The following is a 22,614-nucleotide window of genomic DNA, read 5'->3' on the forward strand; positions in this document are numbered from 1 at the left end:
ACCTAAAATAATACCAATTTTAGTTACAGTGTATACCTAAGTAACTTCTAAGGAATGCTGCTATTTTCTGTTTATTGGTTGTAAAGAGATATTTGTGTCGTCAGTAATTTTAGAAATCCCGTTGAATCAGCTAATAACATGCATAAGCATTCATTCCTAATATGATTTTATGTTTATATGCCATAATCACTAGAAAATGAAATCACTAAATATTTTTTCAGAGTAAGAATTTTTTATCTAGTATTATAAAAACAAAGGCAAGCAAAAATACGTAGTGACGGCTTCACAAGTTATTTGAAGCATGAACTTTCTCATGTCACTTGTTGGGAGTAGACAGGGCTTCTAAAGAGTGAGACAAGAGCTAAGGCTCTAAGGGAAAAGGCTGCACCTGGCATTGTGCTTGGGACACAATAGATGCTTGATTCGTGTTTGATGAATGACTTTTTTTTAAAGCTACTCAATGCGCTTCACACTTAGAGGTGTCTGATTTGCTTTAATAATAATGGCCAGTATTAATTGAGCAGTTACACATACTTTGCATGAGATAATATATCTTATTTAATTCCCTCAAGAATCCTTTAAGTAGGATTATCGCTCCTGATTTGCAGATGGGAAAACTGAGGCTCAAGATAGTTAAATAATTTGGTGAAGGATACACCTTGACTTAGGATTCAAACCAGATTGTCTGATTCCAGGTTCTGGAGTTTCACGCGCTTAGCCATTAAACTATACTGCTTCCCTTCTCTTCCCTTACAGTCACATCTCCTCGACAGGTGCTAGCTATTATCATTACTGTTGCGGTTGTCATCATTATTATTAAATCAAGTGAGGAAGGTAGTAAGCAAAGGGTATGTTGTTAGCTACAGGGCTTTAAATATGTGGTTAATAGAAAGTTAGGAAAGGTAATCCTTCCTTCCTCTTTTCCAAACAATTTGAGGGCTATCTTTTAGTCTTCTCTTCCCTCACAAGTCTCTTCTTCACATTTTAGAGGTCAGAGGGAGTTAAAGGGGGCAGGGGAAAAAAAGCAAAGGAAAACAGGATGGAGTATACTCAACTGTTTCTTAGGTTAAGACCTTGCAACCTTTAAACACAAAAGTGCCTATTTTTTAAAAGATAAACCCAATTCAAGTGCAATTTAAGCTCAGCAGAATGATTTCTGAATGTCTATACTTGCAACCTGAAAATTGCTGGGAGAAACAGAAAGCGTTTCTTCAAACATCTTTTTAACAGAGGTGTGGACTGTCTATACCATCCGTCCTCCAAACACCCTTCCCACTTCTAAGAAGACCAGCAAGAGTCTGATTAGCAAACAGTTCACATTAATTACATTTGAATGGTTGGGTTATATTCCTTATGCTCTGACTTATTTCAGAAAACAGTCAAGTACGCTTTCACAGATCCATGTAATACTGCGAGAAAAAGGGAATAGGAAAATATGGGTAGCAGACATACTCATTTTGCTTATGTGAAACTTACAGTACAACAATGTTGGGTTCTGTCATACTGTAAGTTTCACCTAAACAAAACGAATATGTCTGCTACCCGTATTTTGTTTGTTGTTCTTCTAATGTTCTGTATGTCACTGTAAAGCTCTGTGGCCTCTTGTATCATTAATGTGGACAGGGCCCATATGCTGTATTTTATAACGCTAAGCACTTTGCATTTGTGTTTTCAATTACTATTAGAGAATGTTTAGTATGGTAGAGTATAAATTATATACTTTTAGCTTTGCTTTAACAACATATTGCTGGCATTATTCGTGATTTATTCAGTACTAAGTCACTGGTTGTGAATGTTATTCTTTGGGGATAAAATTCATTCCCCATTCTTCATGTCTCCTTGGAGGGGAACCGACTCAGAAAATCATCTCTGGCCTCTCTCCCTCTCACCCTTTACTTCTTGGGAGGATTTTTGTAATTAATTAAGTTTGTAAGAATAAACTGGGCATGCTTGTCTCAAACACTTCCTCATTCTTCTCCCGGGAACCTGCCGGTTTGCAGAAAGGGTGTTTCCTTGTGTTATCTTCTCCACTAAGGGGAGAGTTTGACAGGGCAGACTCTGCCCCTGCCAGGTAGGCCAGCTGCTTTGGGGGAGCCAGCATCATGTATTGTTGGGGGAATGTATTAGCAGGTCCATGTGGACACACTTAAGCCATGTTGTCCAAATACGTTTATCAGAATCAAAAGAGATATTTTGATCTTCCTGCCAGATTCCTCTGCCTACCTCTCAGTTGATTGAAAACATGAGGGAAAAAGAAATGTTATTTAGTACTCTCAAATCCCAGCAGTACTTGCAACTGGAGTAATCCTGTAGGAAAAGGGAATTTCATCTTTCCATAGTCTGGTTTACCATATGGTTTCAAGCACTTGCAGGCTCTGAGTTGGGTCTACTTCATTCCTAGCTGTGTGACCCAGGTTGGACAAGTCTTCTAACCTTCAGTCTAGTTTATTTATCTGTAAAATGGAGCTATAATAGTACTAACGTTATACAAAATGAAGATTAAATACAATAATGCAGTTAGCACAGCACCTGCTCAGTAACTGCTGGCTAACATGGCCATGATGCTGCCTTGTGCCATCGTTAAGGACTGCCTGCATCTCAAAGGTTTCTATGCCTGATTTTTTTTTCCTTTTTCTTTTTCTTTTTTTTGGGGGGCCATGCCACACAGCTTGTGGGATCTCAGTTCCTGGACCAGGGATTGAACCCGGGCCCCGGCAGTTAAAGCCCAGAGTTCTAACCAGTAGGCCACCAGGGAACTCCCTCTATGCCTGATTTTTAAAACCAGCAACACAGAGAAAAATACTTTGAAAAAAAAAAAAGAAGAAAGTAAGAAAGGTCAAGGCACGGAAGTCAAAGTAATGTGTTAATAATATTTCTTGGCATTTGTGTAGTTCGAGAAAGACCAAAGAAACCCACTCGTGATTCCCAAAGTGGGTCACAACAAAATCCACCAGTTTGTCAGAAATGTTAACAGTCAGAGTGATGGCTGGTGCAATCTCGCCCTCTGGTGACGGAAGAAGGTGATGCTCTGATTTCACAATGCGGTATCTTGACAAAACCATAATCCTGTATTCCAATGGAAAGAAACACGTGCGTCACTATTGGTCCCACCATATCATGCAAACGGGACTAAGAATATGTGTTCAAGAGGGATGTGCACACTTCAAGCATCCCACTGAGGGGCACTGAGAGCACTAATGTGGCGGAGAGGTATGGGGCAGTCTGCCAGACTGTTCATTGCATCTGGGCTATTCAGCACGTCCCACTGTGTCACCAAGAACAACACTATCAACTCTGTTTAATAAGTGCTATGGAGGGCTTCCCTGGTGGCGCAGTGGTTGAGGGTCTGCCTGCCAATGCAGGGGACATGGGTTCGAGCCCTGGTCTGGGAGGATCCCACATGCCGCGGAGCAACTGGGCCCGTGAGCCACAATTACTGAGCCTGCACGTCTGGAGCCTGTGCTCCGCAACAAGAGAGGCCGTGATAGTGAGAGGACCACGCACCGCGATGAAGAGCGGCCCCCGCTTGCCTCAACTAGAGAAAGCCCTCGCACAGAAATGAAGACCCAGCACAGCAAAAATAAATAAATTAATTAATAAAAAAATAATAAGTGCTATGGAAACACGAAAAGGGCAGAATTAGGATACACAAACTCCATTTTACTAGCACTGTTACTCTGGCAACTTATCTGCATAAACAATTCTAATATTAATCAACGCATTTGAGAATGTATGACCTTGCCAGCCAGGACACAGTGCAACAATTTACAAAATTAGAAATTACAAATGGTCCGATAAAGATAGGAAAACCCGTTCCGCCTCACTCTAAGTCAAAGAACTACATATGGAAAGGATGATCAGAGCTCAGACCTCAGGCTGGGCGCACTGTTTGGCCTCCTCCCGAAGCTCCTCTGACAGAACCATGCCCACAGTGATGATCCCTGAATGCACAGGCCCAGCCTGTGCTGTCCCACTCGGCCCTCCAGGCTGCACACAAGCACCTATGGATGTCACTTGACCGTCCAGGGGCATCTTCAGTTTAGCACAATCCTGATGCTCACCTGGTCATTCCTGTCCCATTAAAGGGCATCATCTCCTATCAGGGACTCAGGTAAAACACGCTGGTGCTATCCTTGTCACTTCCAGCCCCGATACCTAAACCATCAGGAAGTCCTGTCAGCCCTGCTCCAAGATAGCTCCTGAGTTTGACCCCTTCTCTCCATCTCCACGCCTCCCACTGTCATTTCTCACCTGTGCTAATGCCTCTACCTCATCACCTGTCTCCCTGCTCCCACTCCTGCCCCTGACAATCTGTTTTTCTAGGAACAGCCGGAATGATCTTTCAAAAATGTAAATCAGATCAGATTGCTCCCGTGTTTACAATCCTCCAGTGGTTTCCTATCAAAACTGAATTAAAGGGCTTCCGTGGTGGCGCGGTGGTTAAGAATCCGCCTGCCAATGCAGGGGACGTGGGTTCGAGCCCTGGTCCGGGAAGATCCCATGTGCCGTGGAGCAACTAAGCCGGTGCGCCACAACTACTGAAGCCCGCGTGCCTAGAGCCCGTGCTCTGCAGCAAGAGAAGCCACTGCGATGAGAAGCCCACGCACCACAACGAAGAGTAGCCCCAGCTCACCCCAACTAGAGAAAAGCCCGTGTGCAGCAACAAGGACCCGACACAGCCATAAATAAATAAAATTAAATAAATAAATGTATTTTTTAAAAAAACTGAATTAAATCACTGCTAGGCATGGCTTATGGGACCCTGTAAGATCAGGGGCCCACCTTTGACCTCCTTTCTTACTAGTTCCCCCTCAAACCCTGTGCTCCGGCACACCAAGACTGACCTGGCCTCAAGTCTTTACACTGGCTCCTCCCACAGTGGGTCCTGGGTCCTCTCCATCATGAGGTCGGCAGAGAGACCTTCCTGACCACGCTACCTACAGCAGCATCCCCTGCTGCCCTGCCCACCCAGCCGCTCTCCTTTTCTACACAGCATTTACCATTGTCTTAAATTATTTATTTCTGTGTGTCCATGATTAGTTTCCGTCTCTTCACACTATAATGTAACTCCATGAGGACAGCGTCCAGGACAGACACGTTTAGTGCTCAGCTCCTACACTAAATGGTTTATAAGAGTGAAGAATTGAAAGTATCCAGCAAAAGGGAAGCCATTAAAACAGGATGGAATATGCATATCTTCAGCACCTCTGGGACATATTCATAGGACTAAGGTATCACAATATCAACTTTCCACTCCAAGCCCACGCTGCCTAGTCTTTCAGGGATATGTTTGGGATTAATTCCGAAGGGACACTCACCCCCAAGTGTGATCCCTTGCGCTTGGACCAAAGTCGGTTTAGAAACCCAGCTTCTCCCCTAACCACATGGTCAGGTCATTGTTCCCAATATAGAGCTTAGAAGCATCGCTCTCCAAAATTGTTATGAGATCTGCACCTGTTCAGAAAAAAAAAATGCACATGGTGATTAACCATAGCAATGTAAAAACAATTAGCAAAACTTGATTCTTTAATCCCCTGCCTTTACTCGTAAATCAAAAACCAGAGTAATTCCTAATGAGTTACTAAAGTGAACTGTTTCAAATCTGAGCTGTAAAATTTTTTTTACCATATTTTGAATGTAATTAAAACATGGGACGCCTTGAGGAAAAGTAGGAAAGGATAAAAACATAACTTTTCTAAATTTTCAAATATTAACATCATTCCCCAAATTTCAAATAAGCTTAATACCTTTTTCAAATATCCAATTTATGTTCACAAACAATAGAGTATACAGTAGTGTTTTATTCCTGGGCAAACACCTCCATCGTATTGACACAGAAGTCAGTTTATTCAGATACCCTGGTCAGATGTGCCCCAGAGGCCTGTAATCAGGACTAAAGGACTAAGGGCCAGAGAAATTTCTTAATGGCAGTAGAATCATACAGACCCTCAGCTATTTCTCAGGAGACATGCTTATCATTAGGAATAACTAGAACAGTTTAGCCCTTTAAGTCTCTTGCTCCATTCTCCATGTAGTTGATCTAAGAACAAAACACCCACATATTTTAAAGGATGTTTCATCCAAAGATGAGTACCCCAGGGCCCGGAAACAAATAAAATTGGCCCTCAGGCTCTAGAAAGCAATTTGCTTTGCAAATGAGTATCACTCCAACCCATTCTGCCTTTTCATCTGACAATTTTCTGGTCCCCAACAGTGGGTTCCCAAGTGACAGGAGCCACTAGCAGGGGCATTTCCAAGAGCAAAGGCAAGACAAGATTCTCCTGCAGATACCCAGTAGGAGACTTTGTTCAGAATCAACTGAATTAATTGCTCTCAAGCAAACACAGATGTGGTTACCGAAGCTTAATCCTCCTGTAGCCGCCCACCAAAGTAAAGCCCTTTTAAGAGATTAGTTTGTGACCCAGCAAACCCTCCTCCTATTACTTATGATCTTGCTCAAAATAAACGTAACAGTAGGAGTTTCTCAAAACCTGGAAATAATTTCAGTAAGACTTACCTGTTTGACTGAGCAGTTGAGCTGATCTTTCTAAATTAGACCATCCTTCACTGTCAAAGCCAAACCTGAAAGGCCAGACGGCGGCAAAGACCTCTGTGGCTGGTGCCTGGGGAATTGTTTTAATGATAATTTAGGATGAATGAACAATGGCAGTTTCAGTGATCCACTCTTCTCCACCTCTCTCCACCAAAATTCATATTTCAGCAAAGGATATTTTTTAGGCATCTGCCCACAGCTAATGCATAATAATAAGGAGATATTTGCTAGTAGGTATTTTATAATCTGTGAATTTCTAGCTTAGGCTTGGAAGTTAGGGAGAATGTTTAGAAAGTGATATTTCTGATAAGCACTGTTTATAAAAGCAAAAAATTAGAAACAACCTGGCTGTTGTTTCAATAGGAAAAATAGGAAAATGAATAAAAAAACGATCATACATAAAATGGAATACTACACAGCCCTAATAAATGAATTAGGGCTACATATTTCCATATGGATGAATCTCACCGGGATTATTTTAAATAAAAAATTAAGTTGCAGGGCTTCCCTGGTGGTGCAAGTGGTTGAGAGTCCGCCTGCCGATGCAGGGGACACGGGTTCGTACCCCGGTCTGGGAAGATCCCACATGCCAAGGAGCGGCTGGGCCCGTGAGCCATGGCCGCTGAGCCTGCACGTCCAGAGCTTGTGCTCCGCAACGGGAGAGGCCACAACAGTGAGAGGCCCACATACCACACACAAAAAATTAAGTTACAAAATATATATGTCAGATGTTATTTAGATAAAGTTAAAAACATGGAAAAATACAATATTGTATAGAGGTGAGTCATGTGTAATAACAATATAAAGAAATGCATGAATATGATAACAAGCATATGCAGGAAGGGGTTACCCTTATATCAGAGAATGAGACCACAGAGGGATACACAGTGTCCTTTACCATATTTACAGAGTGGTCTGCCAACTCTGCGTTATACGTGGTGTTGCTCCCCACTGTGCTGGCAGGGCCAAGGTTCAGGAGCACAGCACCCTCTGAAGAGTCCTCTTTTGAGCCCATGGGTCCAGTCAGAGAATGCAGTGCCCAACACTAACCATCTATTTCAAATTAATACCAACGGATCAACAACAGGGATCCTATGAAAGAGTATGGCCAGATTAGACCAACTCTATCACCACAACTGAAAAAAACAACTCAAAGTGGAACACACAAGTTCAAGCTAAGAGAAGGGTAAGCACCACCTCTTTGCATAGGAGGGCCACCACTTAACCTAAACAGCTCCTTGTGCTACAGCAGTGAGGTGTGAATCGCATCTCTATGCAAGAAATATTACTCAGTTTACTGAATGTCCTATAAAGAGAACAGAACCATCAAGAGAGACTTTGAGAGGCATGATTATATTCATCAAGTTATAGCTTTTCACGTAACTACATACCTATGATTAACTCTGGCTCTCATCACTCCAAAACCTGTTATTCCCACGTCAGTAAATGCCACCACCCTCCATCCAGTTGCTCAAGCCAAAACATAGAAGTCATCCTTGATTCTTTCCTTCTTCTCATTCAGTGTCATCTAATCCATCAGCAACTTCTATCAGCTTTACTTTCAAAATATATTCTAAGTCTATCCACTCCTCTCCAACTCCAGGGCCACGGCTCCCATCCAAACTTCCAGGGTCTCTCTCCTGGACAACTGAAAAAGCCTCATAACTTATCTCCCTGCTTCTACTCTACAATCCATTCTTCACAGAGCAGCCAAGTTAATATACATCATATTTCTTCCTGCTCCTGCGTGAAGTATTCTGGTGGCTTCCACTGCAAGAAAAATAAAGTCAGAACTCCTTTCTGTGCTCTGTAGGCCATATATCATATAAAATTCTATATCAAAACTTTTAATGACTTACCCCTCTTCCCAATTTCTTCTCATAGGTTTTATGCCGTAGTCCTAATCCCAACAACTTCACACTGACAAGCAGCCACAAAACTAAACAGAAACTGAAATAATTGTTTAGAAGAAACTAAGTTTCTTTTTTAAAAAAATAACTTTATGAAAATATTGAATTTATTGGCCAAGATTGTATGTAAAGGGGCAATGTCTAGTTCCTGGGTTAATTTTCATGTGTGACATGCATATATAACCCATACTTTAAACTCAGGTTTCAAAGAAGCTTCCCTAAAAATGTTCCAAGAACCATGAACTAAAATAAAAATAAATCACAAATATATACAAGAAATAATATACAAGAAAGCAAGTCTCCATGAGCAGGAACCACAGCAAAAACACCCTGCTGAATCAAACCCAAAATACTTCAGATATTAAAAATTTTAGAATCGAATATAAAATAAGCATGCTTAACATGTTTAGAAAAATAAAAGAGGATATTCAATGGGATAACTAAGAAATATGAGATTAAATTAATGGGCAAGAAAATTTGTAAAGAAATTAGACTTCTAGAAATAAAATTATATGATAATTATAACAATTAAAATTAGAAACTCAATGGACAAGATAAAAAGCAGATTAGACAAAACTTAATGGAGAATTAGTAAAAGGGGCAGCTTAAAAACAAAGGTAGAGAATATGAAAGAGGTTAAGGGACACGAAGAAGAGAATAAGAAGATCCAACACATATCTAACTGGAGTCAAAAAAGGAGAGAAGGGAAAGAGGTAATATTTGCAGAAATAATGCTGAGAATTTTCCAGAATTGTTAAAAAAAATGACTCTTCAGATTCAAAAAGCCCAAACACTCACAAGTAAGGGAGGGGCTGGATCCACATCCAGATGTATTACAGTGAAACTCAGAACACCAAAACAAAGAAAAATCTTAAATGCTGCCAGAGAGAAAAGCCACTGTATCTTCAAAAGAGCAAAGATTACACTGATGGCTGACTTCTCAAAAGCAAAAAATGGAAGTCAGACGATAGGGGAATACTATCTTTAATGTTCTGAGAAAAAAATAACCAACTACTGAAAAAAAGAAATTGAAGGTATAATTTCCAACCTAGAAACAGGAGTGGAGAGGAGAAGGATAAGAAAAAAGGAAAAAGAAAACTCAGTCAATGCAAAAGCAAGAAGAAAAAAGAGGAAACATACACCTAGAGAAAGTAGAAAAAGCAAAGTAAGCGTATGGAAATAAATCATAACACAAGGGAAATCACGACAAAAATAAATTACATTTCAAGTTAAAAGACAAAGATTGACATTCTAGTAAAAGCAAACAATGGAGACAGTAAGGAGGTCAGTGGTTGCCAGGGTCTGGAGGAAGGAGGGAAGGATGAATTGGTTGAGCACATTACCATGTTTACGACAGTGAAACTATTCTGTATGATACTGTATAGTGGATAAATGTCATTATTCATTTGTCAAAACCCACAGAACACATATAAAAAAAGAGTGAACTCTAAACTGTGGACTTTAGTGAATAATAATGTATCAATATTGGCTCATCAATTGTAACAAATGCACCACAATAATGCAAGATGTTAATAATGGTGGAAACTGAGGAGGTGGGAGTGTGAGCCGATATATGGGAACTCCACACTTTCTGCTCAATTTGTCTGTAAACCTAAAACTGCTCTGAAAAATAAAATCTATTATTATTTTTTTTTTAAAGCAGACAGTCATTGCAATTGGCAGGGGAGGGAGGGATGAACAGGCAGAGCACAGAGGATTTTTAAGGCAGTGACACTATGCCATATGATATTACAATGGTGGATATATATCCATTATACATTCATCAAAAACTACAGAATGTACAACATCAAGAATGAGTCCTGGGCTTCCCTGGCGGTGCAGTGGTTGGGAGTCCGCTTGCCGATGCAGGGGACGCGGGGTTCGTGCCCTGGTCTGGGAAGATCCCACATGCCGCGGAGCGGCTAGGCCCATGAGCCATGGCCGCTGAGCCTGCGCGTCCGGAGCCTGTGCTCCGCAACGGGAGAGGCCACAACAGTGAGAGGCCCGCGTACCGCAAAAAAAAAAGAATGAGTCCTAATGTAAACAAAGGGCTTTGGGTGATAGTCCTGTTTCGTTGTAGGTTCATCAGTTGTGGTAGGGCATGTCACTAGCAGGGAAGGCTGTGTATAAGTGGGCTCAGAGGGTCCTACGGGAAATCTCTGTACTTTCTGCTCAATTCTGCTGTGAACCAAAAATGGGCCCAAAAAATAAAGCTTGCTTTGGAAAATCATACAAAGCTATCTAAACAACTTTGTGAATAAGTTGTTTCAAGTGCCTCAATTTGATGAATGAATTAAATAATTTAATAATAATAGTAATAATAAAGACAAAGATTATCAGGACTAAAAACAAACAAACAAAAGCCGCCAGATCCTGATTTCAAGGGACAGACCTAAAGTATAAGAATACATACAAAAAAAAACAAAAAAAACCTAAATTTAAATTTTTCCCCTAAATTTTAATATAACTTTTTCAAATTATGATGGAACATATATGAAAGTGTTTATATAATGATCTAACTGCTTCATGACATTTCCTTTAGAAATATATTAAAATTTTATTTAGCTTCTTAATTGTTTTTTAGCTCTTTACACCATAAGATTCTGTCTTCTCTAGTAAAGCATCAGGTCATTGACGGTAGAGACCAGATTTTATATATCTTTGTATTCTACATAATGCTACGGAGTTATGCAGTATGTTGTATCCTAATACACTATCTGCAAATGTTACACATTCAATAAACATTTTTATTTAATCTAGTATATTTTGAGATGAGTCAGACTGAATAGCAAACTAATTTCATGCCTGAGTTTCCAGCTCATCAATATTCCAAACATTAACATATTAAATCTTCCAAAAAAGAACAAGAAATGAAATAAATGGTCTCAACTATTATAACAAAATATTTTGGAAATCCTACCTGTTAAATCTACATTAGAAGTGAAACAAAACTAATCCAGAGTATTTATGGTTGAAAAAACACAATATCAGAGATTTGCTTTAAAGTATTTTACCAAAAAATGTAAGATAGGTATTAACAACATTAGCAAATGTTAATAATTGTTGGAACTGGTTTAAGGGTACATGAGAGTTCATCATACTCTTTAATCTCATATGTCTGAAAATTTATGTTTCATAATAAAATGCTTTTTTTTAAACATCTTTATTGGAGTATAATTGCTTTACAGTGTTGTATTAGTTTCTGCTGAATAACAAAGTGAATCAGCTATCTGCATATGTATATCCCCATATCCCCTCCCTCTTGCGTCTCCCTCCCACCCTGTCTATCCCACCCCTCTAGGTGGTCACAAAGCATCAAGCTGATCTCCCTGTGCTATGCAGCTGCTTCCCACTAGCTATCTATTTTACATTTGGTAGTGTATATATGTCAATGCCACTCTCTCTTCGTCCCAGCTTACACTTCCCCACTCCATGTCCTCAAGTCCATTCTGTACATCTGTGTCTTTATTCCTGTTCTGCCCTTAGGTTCATGAGAACCTTTCTTTTTTTTTTAGATTCCATATATATGTGTTAGCATACAGTATTTGTTTTTCTCTTTCTCACTTACTTCACTCTTTATGACAGACTCTAGGTCCATCCACCTCACTACAAATAACTCAATTTCGCTTTTTTACTTACATTCCCACCAACAGTGCAAGAGGGTTCCCTTTTCTCCACACCCTCTCCAGCATTTATTGTCTGTAGATTTTTTGATGATGGCCATTCTGACTGGTGTGAGGTGATATCTCATTGTAGTTTTGCTTTGCTTTTCTATAATGATTTGTGATGTTGAGCATCTTTTCATGTGTTTGTTGGAGAAATGTCTATTTAGGTCTTCTGCCCATTTTTGGATTGGGTTGTTTGGTTGTTTGATATTGAGCTGCATGAGCTGCTTGTATATTTTGGAGCTTAATCCTTTGTCAGTTGCTTCATTTGCAAATATTTTCTCCCATTCTGAAGGTTGTCTTTTCATCTTTTTTATGACTTCCTTTGCTGTGCAAAAGCTTTTAAGTTTCATTAGGTCCCATTTGTTTATTTTTGTTTTTATTTCCATTTCTCTAGGAGGTGGGTCAAAAAGGATCTTGCTGTGATTTATGTCATAGAGTATTCTGCCTATGTTTTCCTCTAAGCGTTTTATAGTGTCTGGCCTTACATTTAGGTCTTTAATCCATTTTGAGTTTATTTTTGTGTATGGTGTTAGGAAGTGTTCTAATTTCATTCTTTTACATGTAGCTGTCCAGTTTTCCCAGCACCACTTATTGAAGAGGCTGTCTTTTCTCCATTGTATACTCTTGCCTCCTTTATCAAAGATAAGGTGACCATATGTGCGTGGGTTTATCTCTGAGCTTTCTATCCTGTTCCATTGATCTATATTTTTGTGTGTGTGCCAGTACTATACTGTCTTTATTTTTTTTAGAGTTTTATTTGGTTTTGTTTTCAATTTTTATTTATTTGTTTTTGGCTGCACTGGGTCTTTGTTGCTGTGTGCGGGTTTTCTCTAGTTGCGAAGCTGGGGCTACTCTTTGTTGCGGTGCACAGGTTTCTCATCGCGGTGGCTTCTTGTTGCAGAGCACGGGCTCTAGGCGCACGGGCGTCAGTAGTTGTGGCATGCAGGCTTAGTAGTTGTGGCTCTCAGGCTCTAGAGTGCAGGCTCAGTAGTTGTGGCACATGGGCTTAGTTGCTCCGCGGCATGTGGGATCTTCCCAGACCAGGGCTCGAACCCGTGTCCCCTGCATTGGCAGGCGGATTCTTAACCACTGCGTCACCAGGGAAGTCCCCATACTGTCTTGATTACTGTAGCTTTGTAGTATAGTCTGAAGTCCAGGAACCTCAACATAATAAAGGCCATATATGATAATAAAATGCTTTTAAAAAGGAAGCAAAACTATACTCACCAAGTTTCATGTATTTTCCACTCTCTCTGAAAAGCATTTTAGGACTGTTTTTTGTTTGAAGATGAAAATCAAGGCTTTTCTTGGGACCAAATAGCATATTCAGTCCAATAATTAGCATCACTGTCACTGTTAAAAAAAAGAAAGATGAATATATTACATTCTAATCCAAAAATCCTTCTAATGGTAAATTCCAGGAGCCTCGATTTCGTTTAAATGGACATATCCTGAAAAATCAGTTATTGAGTTATCTCAGTACCTAATTAATTACTCCAGTGTTACTTTTGATAATTAGGATGATCATAAGAAATCAGGTAGGGTTCTAGAAATTATGCTTTACATTAAAAAAACCCGCACTTTTTCTGATGAGGGGTTTCTTTGAATTTCCTGAGTGTTTCCTAGTTGTTAGATTGGTAATAGTGTTGGTCACTGACTGTTGGTCATGCAGGGAAGGGTGGGGAGAAGAGAAAGCAGCCTTCTGGACTGCCTTAGGGACTCAGTCTTCTCCACTGAAGGGACCACAGGCACCGAGTTGAGGAGCACAAGAGGAGGATTTGTAGGTTCTTAATACGGCAGTGTTTGTGGCAACAGTTCTGGCCTGGATTGTGGGTCCACACAGAGGATGCATGCTGGAACTCACACTGGGCCAAGAAAGATGAGCTTAACTGGGGTGCATTCCAATGTAGCTTACACGTGAAGTCTACAGACTTCTAATGTTGTACATAATGAGAATGGAAACAGAGGTATGGTTGAACAATATATAAATTAGAGAATGTCAAGTAAAAGTTATGCTTAGGTGGAAGGCTAAAAAAAAAGAGTTATGTGCAATTTCCAGGAAATAGCAGGAGAAACCTAGACAATACATTTATATCTAGTTTCTGATCTAATACAGATTCTTTTCAATCATTATTCAAAGCTACTCTGAACATTACTAATGTTCCTTAGTTTTTGTGGCCTTATCGACATAATGTCACTCTTACTAAAAAGAATTCTTAGTTGTTTGAAGCTGGAATAAAGCACGATTTCTGCAATTCCATTAAGTAGCGAGAAGGAACTAAAAACACCCTTCATTCATAACATTCTAAAGAAAGAAATATATGCTTAGAATGGCTCTTACTTTCATTCGTTTGCTCCACATGGCAGACCCCCAAACAAGCTGGAGTAAGAAAAAAGCAGGGCATTGGATAGGAAGATAGAGCAGGAGAGAGTACACACACACCTGAAAGAAATCAGAAGAAATACAAAGTTCGCAAAGCCGAGATTATCACAGAGGAAATGCAGGGATGTATGTCTCTGATCAGCTGACAGCCTGGATGTCCCACCAGAAATAGCAAATCCTCAAAAGTTTTTAAAAATATCTCACATAATTGAAAAATACCTCTTCCAAATCAGCCTGTCCTGACAGATGTCTAGCTCATAGAGGAGAAAAGTTTATGTGAAAATGTACAGGGTGATTGGATATATTCCAAGGGCACAAGGGGGAACTGCAGATGAACATAAGTAGAAACCCAGACTTTTGTGCAGCACTTACCCCAGCTGTAACCCCCTAAGAATTTGTCTAATCTGATGTGTGGTATCTCCCCCATTACACAGAAGCTCCAGGTGGGTAGGACCCTATGTCTCTTAAATCCCCTACACCTGGCACTGCGCCTGGACCATAGTAGGTGCACAATAATTTTTTAATGAGTAAGTGAACAAACGGAAAAATGTCTGAGCAAACAAGAACTGAAACCCCTATTAACATGTTTTGTCTCCTCAGTTTTTCAAAGATTTTATCCTGGAGGCTTTGGACATGTTTTACTTATACTAAAATGACAGGCAATATTTGATCTGTGTCTGCTTGGTACACATCAGGAATTTCACTATTGCCAGAAGACAATTTCTGAAATATTAAACTGAACTAAGTTTATGCTATTTGAATTTTGGTACATAAGTTCATAACCACTGAAATGGAAGATATGTACTCTATGATTTGAGAATTTACCATTTACACTAAGATTCACATATGAAAAAATCTTTTGGTAAAAAGAGGGTAAATAAAAACCATACATAAAATTCAAGGGAACCAAAAAAAATCACACTTCCTATATATATCTACAAGCCTACCACCAAAATAGCAATGTGAGCACCATGATCATATTTTCTCCTTACGTATCATATAATATGGGGTTACGGGGACCTTTTTATAACTTATTATGGATTAAACTTGTTTCTTTCACAGCTACTCACTTCCAAGGCCTTTGCAGTAATATTACTGAAACTCATTAATGAATTAAGAAATTTATTTTTAAATAGTAATTTAGACATTCCTCCAGGTTTTTTTTTAACCAAGAGGGTCTATTTCAATAAGAAAAGCAAGATCATCCTATTTATCTTAATCAGCCATGTAAAGTGCTAAATCCTAGTCAGTCCTGAAGGGGATTTTTGAGTAGTTACTTGAATCCAGACCTTTCACATGTACGCACCCAAAAGCACATCAGATCTTTCTCTAGCGTACACACCTCCTGGGACAAATTTAAAAGCTGTGCACCATGCACAGAAAAATATTTCTAGAAGATAAAATATCATGGCAGTGGTCATGGCTTTCCCAGGGCCTGACCCTGAGCTGATAAGGTGTCCAAGCACTTGAGGCCACATGGACGCCGTGAAGAGGGCGAGCACACAGCCAGAGAGAGCGGCTGCCCACGTGGGCAGGTAAAGGAGACCCACAGCCGAGGTCGCTCCTGTTTGTGAGAGAGAGAAAGAAAAACAATCAGACAGGAAAGTAGTAATAGTCTCTTCCATTTTCTTAAAAAAAAAAAAAAAAAAAAGGAATAATAAACTTATATAGGATGACCGATTTATAGCTATTTAGAGCCAGAAGGGACCTTAGGGCCATTCTGGTTCAGTTTCTAGACTGGTGAGAAACTAAGGTCTTGGCAAGGTTAACATGCTTTGCTCAAGGTCATGCAGCTAGTTACTTGCACAACTGGAGGTGGAATGTGGGTCCAGTAAATCTCAGTCCAGTGCTATTTCTTCAGGAAGAACAGCAGGAGAGAAGAAGTCATTTTTAGTTTATTTGTGTTAAGATCTTCATAGCAAACACTGGAAAAAAAAAAAAAAGGAAATTACCTTTAATACCAAAATTTGTTAATTTAATTTAACCAGCCAGATCTAGGACATTAGGAAACATGGAGAGTCATGTTTGTAGAACATTTTTGTTAAGAAACTTTCTAAAGGAGTTTAAATGCTGCCCCCGTCCCACAATATATAAGTTGGCTTTACCAACTCCATAGCCCCCCCCAAAGAAGCTGTGACTGAGACTGCATTTGCAGACTCACTACTTTACAGTTCTGCAGGCAGTTCATTCATTCACACAACAGCCTCGGAGGTGCTGGGGGCTGTGCAATCTGCCTGGTCCACAGCAGGCACTTAGTAAATGTCTGCTAATTCGTTGAGCCAAATCTGAGGGAATATAACATTTCTCCATAGTCCTATGAAATCCGCTGTGAGACAGCAGCACAGCAGGGGCTTACAGCACCCCATTTTGGAGCCATCAATATAACACCTTTGCAGAGAATATGACATCCTCTAGACATTGGACATTTCAGTCAATGTTGTATAACAGTGAGCCACCCTTCAAGTATGTCTACAGCAGCCTCCTCACTGCTTGCGGCAAGAGCCCCGGGAAGAGGATCCAGCCAGCTTCTTAGTGCCCCGTGGCGCTCACCCGTCAGTAAGTTCTACTTGCACCATCACAGGACAATGCCATGTGACTGCCTATTCCTCCCCACTTCAAAAACAACCCACAGATTTTAACTCCATAGTTAGACCTTCAAAATCTTAGATCCAACAACAATTATTTTAATGACAAAAGTTTTTTTTTTCATTTTGAAATGAACAAACATAATGCCTATTCACTGCAGAAATTTAAAAAATACAGAACTGTGAACAAGCAATGAAGGATCGCCTAGGACTGAGATGAGATGATCCCAGCTAATACTCCTATGTATTTCCCCTATGTCTTTTTCTGTGTATATGAAGAAGTATTTTTACATAAATGGAATCGTATCACATATTGAGGATTCTATTCTGCTTTTTGTGGGACATTATATCAAGAACATGTTTTTCGTGTTATTAATGTTTTTCTTCTAAAACATGTTTATGTACGTACACTCTTGCACTGGATAAATACACACAAAAATAAGCAACCATTTTCCTATTCTTGGCCATTTAGGAAGCTTCTGACACTGTGAGGAACATCTTTCTTTGTCAATTAGTCTCTTACTACACCTCTGATTATTTCCTTAAAATAATTCTTAAAAAGATTCTTAGACGTACAACTACTACGTCAAGAGACAAAAGCATTTTAAAGAGTCAATACTTGTGGTCAACTGCCTTCCCGGGAGGTTATACCAGTTCTCACTTCCTCCAGAAACCCTGCCAGAAGTCCAAAAGGTGAGCCTTTTGAACCCTGCCAAAAGCATTTCTTTTTAAAAATCTTTACCAAATTAATGATTAAGTCATAGCATATTTTGATTTTCATTTATTTCATTATTAGGGAGAGGGAATTTTTCCTGTTTACCAGCTTATAATGCCTATTTTTCAAAAGAATGAGTCCTAGTTTGATATTTTAATCTAAAGATATCAAAATGGCTTTGTTGTGTCTGTCTTACTACAAAGAATTATCTGAAGGGAAAGAAAATATCTCTTCAAATTTCCCTCGACTGTTACCACTTTCATTTTTAATTTAGTTTCTATTTTTAAACAGGCTACATATTTTTAAATCCACTAAAACTGTACTTTTATTTATTTTATTTATTTTATTTATTTATTTTTGGCTGCGTTGGGTCTTCATTGCTGCACACGGGCTTTCTCTAGTTGCCACGACTGGTGGCTACTCTTCGGTGAGGTGCACGGGCTTCTCATCGTGGTGGCTTCTCTTGTTGTGGAGCACAGGCTGTAGGCGCGTGGGCTTCAGTAGTTGTGGCGTGTGGGCTCAGTAGTTGTGGCTCGCAGGATCTAGAGCACAGGCTCAGTAGTTGTGGTGCACAGGCTTAGTTGCTCCGTGGCATGTGGGATCTTCCCCAACCAGGGCTCGAACCCACGTCCCCTGCATTGGCAGGTGGATTCTTAACCACTGCGCCACCAGGGAAGCCCCTAAAATTGTCCTTTTAAATAGACTATAAATTCAATCCAAACTCTGAAAGGTAAAAAAGAGTCCCTCTGTCCCCTGTCACCTATTAGTTCCCCTAGCGAAGGCCAACAATGTTAGCATTTTCTTCTGCATCCTCCCAGAGATAGTCTGTGCACAGGAAGAAAAAGGCATGTGTGTGCATTTCCCTTTTTGTACACCAGTGGTAGCATATGATACACCGTTACTTTACCTTTTTCTCTTAACTATACAGCTTAACTATTTTTTGTTTGAGACTGAGTCCTCCCAAATAATCCCCCCCAGATCTTTACAACATCTAAGACACCAAGCAGAATTCATGGTAATTGAATATTCCAATGATATTTATAGTAACTAACACGTTCACTTTAAACAGATCAAGTTTCTTATACAATAAAACTGTAAGCACACTGTATAGCACACTGGGGTCCTACCAGTGCATTGAGTACATTTATGTCTTTTTAAATAGAACTTTGATTTTACTAATTTAATCGCTATCAAGATCTAAAGTTCCTGTATCTTTGCATTTGGGAAATTCTATTGGTCACTTCCATAATTAATTTCATACTGGGACCCAGATGGGACTTTAACTGTACAATGAAAAAAATATGATTTCTTTTTCTGCATTCTGCTTTATGAGGTGTTTTCCAGAGACGAATCACAGTGAAAAGTGGGCACCATCTCTAGATAATTGTGAGCTCCTACTTAATTCAGGTGAGGAGACCATCAGAGAGGGAGATGGAGCTCACTAATTACGGCCCTGCTTTCCTCTCTACTGCAAACAGCCCATTAGAAGCCCGAAATCTGCTTGCCCCGAGGGCCTTTTATTTCACACTTCAGAGAGACAGTCAAACTAAATTAGGTTTAACTCTGGAGGCTATGTTTACTTATCTGGGGAAATAAGCATGAGCATAAAATAACAAGTTCACAGCTTTTCTGTTCTTTAAGTTTATGTTTCTGTGGACCTCAGTGTTCCCATGTTTGAAATGAAGCTGCTAATTACCTGCCCAATAAGCCTTCTGCTCCTATTCCGTAAGAAAAGACATGATATAAATGCTGCGCAACTTTCAATGTATTTCATGTTCATTTTCCTAATTGCATAGAGATTAAGAAGCTATATATGCTCACTGCACACTCCGCATTTACAAAGTTACCTGGCCATTTTTGTGCGGAATCTCAGGAGGCATTTCTCTGATGAGAAGAAAGGTTCCTCCTACATTATATTCACACAAGCATCCCCATATGGAATGTCTACCCGAAAATACACAAGCAAGTAAAAACAGCTCAACATGACCGCAACCGTTTGCTCACACAGTTCCAGGAGGATGACGACCTGGTTAACCTCAGGAATTAAGCAGCCTATTTGGATGACATACACGTCTTCATGCAAGGATGATGGTACTGAGGGTGCACAGAAACGTACCTACGAGGTTATTTAACCCTCATCTTCCATTACCGTTACATGTAGTCTCAGAAACCCACGCCCAGCCTCTAGTACAAAACTCTGAATCACCTGCTTAATTAAAATGTATAAGGACATCTCAAGAAACCAAACATAGTATTTGCCCTGTCACAGAGCGGGAATTCTTTTATTTAACACTAAAACTGACTCTCACCATTCCTGCCTTTTAAGGGGAAGGGAGCAGAGTGGCATAATTCAGTTTCAGTCACAGTAATGAAATGGTCATAATCATAAAAATAAGTAGATTGCTCCAGAAGTATGACAGTCTCCATTGATATTCTATATTCCTGAAGGGTGTGAATGGGCAGAGAGGGTCCAAGCCTTTGAATAAGCAAACATGGACCCCAAGGCTGGGTAAAGGAGGGCCAAAACTGTTACACACGAAAGAGAAAGGGAAAGTGAGCTTCATTATCGAGTCCCAAAAGAAGGTATTCCTGAAAACAGAGAAGCGCTTGGAGAGGGGAAGAGGTCTGGCAAAGTGTCAATGTCTGACCCTCCATCCCCGCAGACTGTCAGTAAAACTGTTCCTGACATCTGTGCCTGGATAAGTCATTTAGGAGGCAGGGGAGAGTATATCAGCACAGTCAGGGGATAAGACAGCTAAGGAGGAGAGGGAAAGTGAAGGAGGAGAAAGCAGGGACCTGGAACCAGTAGTCACTGGTAACCGTGGTGATATCTGGGTTTTAGTGGCTGCACTTGGTGAGACTATCCCACCAGGCAACAGCACATGTTGTATGGTCATCTCCTTCCACTCCAGGGGCACATGGAGTAAATTGGACAACTGCAAGTAAATTGGACAACGAAGCATTTCTGTAGGGAAACCACACACCTGTCATCCACCAGGTTAAACTGGAACCAGGAAACCATGAACAAGGCGAAAGTATCAATCCACTCGCCAAGCCCAGCAGAACTGCACCTCTGTAAAAAAATGATACGTTATAGGACATCTGACATTATTACTACTCCATTGTCCCAAATATAAAACAGATATGTATCTACTACCTCTAGGCACATGCAAGAGATAATATGAGTGTGAAACAACCAGTGAGATAATGAAAGCCCACTGGGAACCAATATTATATACATTCAGAACATTGACATAAAAGCACCTCTGACTTGAGATAAACGATATCTGCAGTCTTTCATGGTCAGTGTAAACACAGTAATTGAGTTTTCTCAGACTATTAAATTATAGTTCATACTGGCCACGTGACATTTTAAATGACTCTGCCAAAGATAAAAAGAAAAAGACACTGGGAATAGTTTCTATTTAGTGTGCCTCTTTTCACTCTTTTCTCAACCTCAGTACTGCTTTTATCAATAGTCTTTGCCTGGGCTTCCCTGGTGGCGCAGTGGTTGAGAGTCCGCCTGCCGATGCAGGGGACACGGGTTCATGCCCCGGTCCGGGAAGATCCCACATGCCGCGGAGCGGCTGGGCCCGTGAGCTATGGCCGCTGAGCCTGTGTGTCCAGAGCCTGTGCTCCGCGACGGAGAGGCCACAACTATGAGAGGCCCGCGTACAGCAAAAAAAAAAAAAAAAAAGTCTCTGCCTTCCTGGGACTGATGTGAGTTTGGTAAATAATTAATAGTTGTGTGTTTTTAAAAACAACCACAAACTATTTCATTCTGTTGCTACTTTGGCAAAAACTTGGAGGAGGAGAAAAAAAAAGAATTTAAACTTTAGGGGAAAATCCAGCAGCAATAAAAGCTACAACATGGCACTCAGTAAAATAGCTGTAATATAAATAAACTAAAAAACATAGTACTTACTACATACCAGGCACTGTTTGAAGATTTTTACATATATTAGCTCATCTAACACTCACAAGTCTGTGGTAAATGCGATAATTATCCCCATTTTGCAGAGGAGGACACTGCGGGAAAGAGCACTAAGAAACCTGCCACAGATTGTACACGGTCGCCCACGTAGGACTAAGAATCCAAAAAAGGCCCTCCAGCTCTGGAGTGAGGCTCTCAGCCGCTCTCCTGCCTATCCCCACCTTCTAAGGTTAAGGGTGGTCCTGGGTCTACAGAAGAGAGAAAAGGCTGGCGAGGACACTGTGGATCACTGTCTATCCCCAAGTCAACCACAAATGTTTATGAGGACCTACTGTGTGCCAGGCTCTGTTCTAGGGGCTTGGGATGTGTCAGTGAACAAAGATCCCTTTCCTTCATGCGCTCACATTCCAGTGGCGGAGAGGGCCAGACAATAAACACAGTTAGAAAATAGCACAGGATATTAGAAGGTAGAAGACACTAAAGAGGGAGAGTTTGGGGGTCAGGAGTGCTGGGGTGGGCTAATGGGAAGCTGGAACATGTGGCTAAGAAAGTGTCCTGCTCCCTCATCCTCCCAGGCTCTGTGGTCTGCACTGATCCTCTGGTTTCCCAAAGTCCCCTCAGCACCATCTGTGCCTCTCTCTCAGCTTCCTCCCATCTCCCACATCTTCAGCCCATCAAAATAGATTTATGACCCATCCCCTTAAGTAGAAACTAGAGAATTTAGAGAGCAATTCCTACTATGACGGTCATAGGTGATGATGATCTAATGCAACACTTCTCAGACAGGGTTCTGAGAAACACCAATTTTATGATGTGTTGATAGGTGTTCTAACAAAGGAATTCCATGTTCGAGTAAGTTGGAGAAA

The 22,614-nt window shown here is 40.4% G+C and overlaps 1 protein-coding gene across 1 annotated transcript in view; it reads right to left on the reverse strand.

Annotated features, from left to right (window-relative positions):
• Nucleotides 1-22,614, reverse strand: part of CWH43 (cell wall biogenesis 43 C-terminal homolog) — a 49,403-nt gene that overhangs the window by 14,002 nt on the left and 12,787 nt on the right. Inside the window, 7 exon segments of the mRNA XM_027102988.1 lie at nt 2,917-3,066; nt 5,319-5,454; nt 6,518-6,623; nt 8,413-8,492; nt 13,359-13,484; nt 15,821-16,078; nt 20,799-20,887. Coding sequence (XP_026958789.1) covers nt 2,917-3,066; nt 5,319-5,454; nt 6,518-6,623; nt 8,413-8,492; nt 13,359-13,484; nt 15,821-16,078; nt 20,799-20,887 — 945 coding nt within the window.

This window comes from Aethalodelphis obliquidens, unplaced genomic scaffold, assembly GCF_003676395.1.
Source record: "Aethalodelphis obliquidens isolate GAN/ISIS:26980383/991018 unplaced genomic scaffold, ASM367639v1 scaffold6, whole genome shotgun sequence".
NCBI lineage: Eukaryota > Metazoa > Chordata > Mammalia > Artiodactyla > Delphinidae > Aethalodelphis > Aethalodelphis obliquidens.